Raw genomic sequence first — 6481 nt, 5'->3', positions numbered from 1 at the left:
TTTCACCATGTTAGCCAGGATGGTATCGATCTTCTGACCTTGTGAACCACCTACCTGCCTGGGCCTCCCAAAGTGCTGGGATTACAGGTGTGAGCCACTGCACCCAGCCCATATCCTGGAACTTCACTGAATTTGTTTAATCAGTTCTAATAGTTTTTTGGTGGAGTCTAGGTTTTTCCAAATGTAAGATTATGTCATCTGCAAACAAAGATCATTTAGCGTCTTCCTTGCCAATTTGGATGCCTTGTATTTCTTTCTTTTATCGATTGCTCTAGCTTGTGTTTGTTTAATATTTCAATAAAGCTGTCAATACTTTTTTCCCTTCTTTTGAGACAGAATCTCACTCTTGTCACCCAGGCTAGAGTGCAGTAGCATGATCTCGGTTCACTGCAACCTCCGACTCCTGGGTTCAAGCGATTCTCCTGCCTCAGTCTCCCCAGTAGCTGGGATTACAGGCTTGCACTGCCACGCCTGGCTAATTTTTGTGTGTTTTTAACGGAGACAGAGATGGGGTTTCACCAGGTTGGCCATGCTGGTCTCGAATTTCTGACATCAAATGGTCTGCCCACCTCAGCCTCCCAAAGTGCTGGGGTTACAGGCGTGAGCCACTGCACCCAGCCAATACAAATTTTCTTTTCCTTGAAATTGAGCTGTGGTTCTCTCAGTTATTCCAGGTTGCTCTAGTTCTGCATGGTGGTCCTGGGAGTGCCCTTGTGAACAAGGTGCAGTTCTCAGGTAGGATCCCAGATTTGGGGCAAGCTTTCCGGGAGAGGCAGGGAATCGCACCTGGGCCTTGCGTCAAAGTTGTTCCTGGGGCTTAAAAAATACGGATGCTCAGGAGGTACCCTAGGGAGATTTGGGAAATTCAGAAATTGTGTTTGGGCCGGGGCTGGGGCCAGGACCTGGACCGCTGTGTGAGTGTGTTTAAAGCTCTGCAGTGACTATGCTGAACAGCCTGGTTTGAGATCCTATGGGGTGGAATGGGCGTTGCAGACAGGTAGGGGTGCCGGGACCAGGGTGCCACTGGGGTATGTGAGAGGGCCATCAGCCAATCCTGGGGAGGGTCATCCTGAAGGAAGACCTCTTGAGGTGTTGACTCCTGAGCCAGAGAGTCCCAAAGGACCCGGGGAATTGCTAGGGAAGAAGAAGGGGGGTGTTCATGTGGAGGCAAAGAGCAGAGGATGGACAGGCTGCAGGCATTCAGGACTGGGAGGGAAGGATGTGGCAGGGGAGATGGGAGAGGACTCTGGGGGTGGCATGAGGATGTCTTATAAACTAGCTCATAAACTCTGACTTAAAAGCCAGTCTCAGTTACTCTCCCTGGCGCTTGGAGGTCCCAGTGCCAGAAGAGTGACTGAGACTAGCTTATAAGTTGGAGTTTCTCCAGGCTGGGTCTTAGGTCACCTGAAAGCATCACCCATGGGGAGCGGCTTGTGCTGCAGATGTCCTGGGCCCTGCCCAGATCATTCATTCTGAGGGTGGGGCCTACAGCCTGCAGTGTTGGTAACCAGTGCTCAAGGGATTCCTCTCTAGTGTGCTTTTGGAGCCAGTGCAGTAAGAGGTGGGGTCCCCAGAGTTTCCTGCCAAGGGTCTGTGACATTTGTGTGTTTCACTAGGTTTCATAACAGCTCACTCCTGGAGGCCATTGCTGTGCCTGACATTTGGGAATGCTGGAGTCTTTCAGTTTTCCTGGGGAACCAGTTTGTAGATTAGCCATTAACACAGCAAACCCTTCTGCAGGTGTTTGTTCATACAAACATTATTGTTTTTCAGAAGGAAGTGGAACCCTCTGTGTAGGGCTGCTGGCCTGCTAGTTTTTTGTTGCAGAAGGAGTAGGTGAAGTGGGGTCTACCCTGCAGACGCGGTGGCACCTCACGGCTTCCTGGTGTCCTTCCCCAGGAGCAGCAGCCAAGCTGGACAGATGACCTGCCACTCTGCCACCTCTCTGGGGTTGGCTCAGCCTCCAACCGCAGCTACTCTGCTGATGGCAAGGGCACTGAGAGCCACCCACCAGAGGACAGCTGGCTCAAGTTCAGGTGTGTGTGCCAGCGTTTCTGTGTTGGGCCCAGGGAGTTGGTTGGTTTGCAAGCAAGGAAAGACACCGACCTTGCAGCTTTCTCGTATGGGCTTGCCAGTGACATGTGGCCAGTGAGAGGTGGCCTCTGCTGCTGTCCTTTACACTGCTGGGCTTCAGACCAGCCTAGGGCCTGCTCTGATGGGGTAGCGCAAGCATGGGGAGGAGGGTATCTCAGAAGGTCATAGCCAGAGTGAAATGATGGCCAAAGCAGGGGACCCAAGAGGGCCCCTGAAGCTGCAGCTGCTGTAGCTTTAGCCTCCCCCAATTCCCTTCCCTTTCTCCCTCCACCTCCATGAGACCCTGGCCTCAGGCCTCCCTCTGCCCTCTCCCTCTTCCAGGAGTGAGAACAACTGCTTCCTGTATGGGGTCTTCAACGGCTACGATGGCAACCGGGTGACCAACTTTGTGGCCCAGCGGCTGTCCGCAGAGCTCCTACTGGGCCAGCTGAATGCCGAGCATGCCGAGGCCGATGTGCGGCGCGTGCTGCTGCAGGTAATGGTGCTGGGGCTGGCAATGACCCAGCCACATCATGTCCCCCACCCCAGGGCTTGGGCCCTGCATCGCTAGCATGTTGCCAGGGTTGGTGTGAAGATCCCGCTGGCACCTTCACCCCGGTGGAGGAACAGCTCCCAGCGAAGGCCTCCCCCGCCACCCAGCAGGAGTCCAGGACCAGCCAGTGAGCAGCAGGCCTTCAATGGCTGGCAGGGGAGGTACTGCTGGAGACGGGGGGCATTTAGGGATGTGAGCTTGGAGAGAGGTGTGAGGTGGGAACAGGGCAAGGCCTGGTAGAAATGGGATCATTTAGAGCTACCCCTTTCTTTCCTATGTGGTCAGGTGCTCAGCCTCCAGGTGCAGGAGGCATCCCTGGGCGTTCAGGAAAGACCTTGCCTCCCGCTTCTGAGGGGCTGCTGCCCTCGTTGTCTGGTTCCACCCTTCTGCTTGTGCTGTTGGGAGCTTTCCTCCCGGCATCTCCTTTCAGGAGCATGTTTCAGGCCCATTTTAGATGAGAGGATGGGCTTCTGTTCCCGGAGAACAGTGGTGCCAGCCTTTTCCTGCCCTTTGCAGCCTCAGGCTCCATTGCCAGTGATTCTCAGCAGATCTCACACTGGGGAGAAGGTGTCAGTGTACTAGTGTGCTGGGGCCAGCAGGGTTTGACAGAAGGCTCCCAGGAAGAAGTTGTAGTAATCATATGAGCTGTCATAGGCCTGGCAGTTTCTCTGAGCAGGTGCCTTGCTGAGTGCCAGGGTGGACTGTCTTACCTCACCCCGGAACAACACTTAACCTCCATTGTGTGAGAGTGAGGGGGCCAGAGGTCACACCAGCCAGGCCTACGCCAAGCTTTTGCTCTTAGCTTCCACACTGTCTCCTGGCCCAGCCCTCTACAGTGCCGCCTCTGCAGGGCGCACACCCCCACGGGGCTGAAGGCCTTTGTCAAAGACAGTGATCTCCAGGAAGCAGCTGGTGCCTTGCAGTGCTGGGCCAGAGGCAGGCCTGACACGTGGAAAGCCCCATCACACGAGGACCTGCAGTGAATACAGCGAACCTGTTGCTATTATGAATAGAGGGCATTTTAGCACCAGTGACAGTGGTGTTTTGAACCAGCCTTTGCCCTGTCCTGTGTCCCTCTAGGCCTTCGATGTGGTAGAGAGGAGCTTCCTGGAGTCCATTGATGATGCCTTGGCTGAGAAGGCAAGCCTCCAGTCGCAATTGCCAGAGGTAATTTCCCCAGCTGACACCCAGGGGAGTCAAATCCAGGTCCAGCTTTGCAGGGAGCGTGGACTCATCTACTTTGTCTTAACATGACTGGGCCAGAGCAGCAGGAGTTAGGGAGGGAGCAGTTCCTGATGGGGGACCCTGGTGGGCGGCCACAGGTGAGGGACCTCGCTGCCCTGCTGTGGGCAGCTACACGCTAAAGCTCAACAGTGGCTGGGCAGTGGTGGGCATGAGAAAGGGCTTTTCGCAGTGGTTCAACCTGAATGGTTCCCCACCCTTGTCACCCACCTGCTCACATTGCCCACTGCCACCTGGAGCGCTGACCTCCGTGCTGTGAGTTAGGCCATCTCCGGCTTTCCTGGAAGAACCTCTCCCTGGAAGTGCAGCACAGGCTTCATCCTGGCTGTGCCGTGGACCATCTGTCTGTCTGTCCTCCGGGCCCTCGGATCTTTGCTCTTAAGAACAGAGAGGGAGAGGCTGGGAGGACGGTCCAGAGTTCCGTCCCGCCCTGACCCTCTGCTGACGGTTGTAGGGGGTGCCTCAGCACCAGCTGCCTCCTCAGTATCAGAAGATCCTTGAGAGACTCAAGACGCTGGAGAGGGAAATTTCGGGAGGGGCCATGGCCGTTGTGGCGGTCCTTCTCAACAATAAGCTCTACGTCGCCAATGTTGGTGAGCCCCCTCCTGTCCCAGGGCAGGGAGGGTTGGGGAGAGGTCAGCCACAGGGGCTGGTGCGTTATTTGATAATCTGCTTTCCAGAGACTTCACGCACTTTAAAGCCAGGGTCTCCTGAGACCATTTGGGTATGTCCCTCTCCACAGTGATGCCTCAGTCCCAGCTGGAAGGGAGAAGGGACGGGATGGGAGGCAAGTGTCCTGACCTTTAGTCCCTATTCTGCTTCTTAACTCGTTCTGGGCGAGTCGGGGCTACTGCTTCTGGAAGAGGTTACCTGGCCATGACAAACCAACCAGCATTCGCGTGAACAGCTGCGAGATGGGGCTAGGTGACAGGGGCATTGGGGTTTGTGAGAAGCCAGACACGTAGGTGCAGGTTGCAGTAGAAAGAACTCTGTGGAGACCCCTCTGATGATACTGCCTTTTTTTTAATACTCTCGTGGAAAATTTTCCACAATATAGAACAATAGAGTGACTGATATTTAATGAACATTCATGTGCCCATCCCCAACCCCAGCAGTTATCAACTGTGGCCAGCCTTCTTTTACCTGTGGCCTTTTGTCCCCACGTTCGCTATTTTGAAGCAAACACCAGACACTGTCATGTGTTCTGTAAATATTTCAGTCTGTATCTCTAGAGAAGAGTTCTGTTTTATAAGATCATAATCCTGTGATTACTCTGAAAAAGTTAAACCCAATTCCTTCGTATCATCAACTGTCCCTAACTGGTGACTCACCTCGTTGGTCTGAGCCTGTTTTGCCCATTTCAGGTATTTCCACGTGTGAGATGCCTGCCTTTTCCCTCTCTGCCTTCCCAGTATGTCCTATTTCTCTCTCTGCTTGGTCTTTGCTTAGCTGTTCCCATTCTGCCACAGGTACAAACCGTGCACTTTTATGCAAATCGACAGTGGACGGGTTGCAGGTGACGCAGCTGAACGTGGACCACACCACAGAGAACGAGGATGAGCTCTTCCGCCTTTCGCAGCTGGGTAAGTGGGGAGAATACCTGGCCGAGGGGTGAGTGGGAGTGGAAGCTGATCCCTGTGGGCTCACCCTTCACCTGCCTTTGGTAGAGAGGCGTGTGGTAGAGGGGCTGCGACCTTGGGCTCCCTAGCCAGTCTGCCTGGGGTTCAATCCCAGCTCTGCTGCTTACTGGTTGGTGATTGGAACTTACTTAAGTTTTCTCTGCCTCCGTTCCCCCCCACTCCGTGTAATAAGGATAATAGTAACCTACCCCGGGATGCTAGGAAGATTCAGAGTTACTGCATGTGAAACTCTTCCTGGAGTGCCTGGCACACAGGCATTTACTGTTATTGATGGAGACTGAAAGAGGCCAAAGAAGTCCAGGGAGCCCAGCTGCTGCCAAGCTGCTCCTTCCCTTCCCAGTGAGCTCCAGGCAGATGTGGGACACACGGGATGGGCTGGGAGATGGCAGGCAAGCTGCTCCGTGCTGGGTGGTGCCTGGAGGAGGGGCTCGGAGTGAGGCATGTTGTGACGGGCGTGGGGACTGAGGACGCCAGGGGCTCTCCCAAGCGTCCTGGTGTTGTCTTCATTTCCTATTCAGTGGGTCCTTATTGCCTTCTTGCCTGTCCCCTTCTTTGTGTTCCTCTTTGTGAACGAGGAGCAGGATTATTGCGTTGTTTCCCTCCATAGGCTTGGACGCCGGGAAGATCAAGCAGGTGGGGATCATCTGTGGGCAGGAGAGCACCCGGCGGATCGGGGATTACAAGGTCAAATATGGCTACACGGACATTGACCTTCTCAGGTAGGTGCCAGCCCAGCTGTCCCTTGTGCTTGAAAGAACAGAAGGTACTAGGAAGGCCAAGATGGGAGGATTGATTGTGCCAGGAGGTTGAGGCTACAGTGAGCCATGATCATGCTACTGCACTCCAGCCTGGGCAACAGAGCAAGACCCTGTCTCAAAAAAAAAAAAAAAAAGGTCCAGAAGGCCTGGGGCAGATGCAGACCATAGACCCCAGTGACAGATGTACAGTCAAAGTAGTTCAGAGCCCAAGCAAA

At 54.3% G+C, this 6481-nt stretch overlaps 1 protein-coding gene across 2 annotated transcripts in view; it reads left to right on the top strand.

Moving 5' to 3' along the window:
* The window catches only part of TAB1 (TGF-beta activated kinase 1/MAP3K7 binding protein 1), a 50831-nt gene that overhangs the window by 21649 nt on the left and 22701 nt on the right, over positions 1–6481 (top strand). For both annotated transcript variants that reach the window (XM_011964196.1, XM_011964195.1), the window contains exons 2-7: positions 1900–2036; positions 2416–2569; positions 3707–3793; positions 4323–4461; positions 5338–5451; positions 6116–6227. In XM_011964196.1, coding sequence (XP_011819586.1) covers positions 1900–2036; positions 2416–2569; positions 3707–3793; positions 4323–4461; positions 5338–5451; positions 6116–6227 — 743 coding nt within the window. The remainder of the gene's footprint in view (positions 1–1899; positions 2037–2415; positions 2570–3706; positions 3794–4322; positions 4462–5337; positions 5452–6115; positions 6228–6481) is intronic.

The sequence above is a fragment of the Colobus angolensis genome, unplaced genomic scaffold (genome assembly GCF_000951035.1).
Source record: "Colobus angolensis palliatus isolate OR3802 unplaced genomic scaffold, Cang.pa_1.0 Scaffold65, whole genome shotgun sequence".
Classification (NCBI taxonomy): Eukaryota; Metazoa; Chordata; class Mammalia; order Primates; family Cercopithecidae; genus Colobus; species Colobus angolensis.
This window is presented reverse-complemented; position numbering and strand designations above follow the sequence as displayed.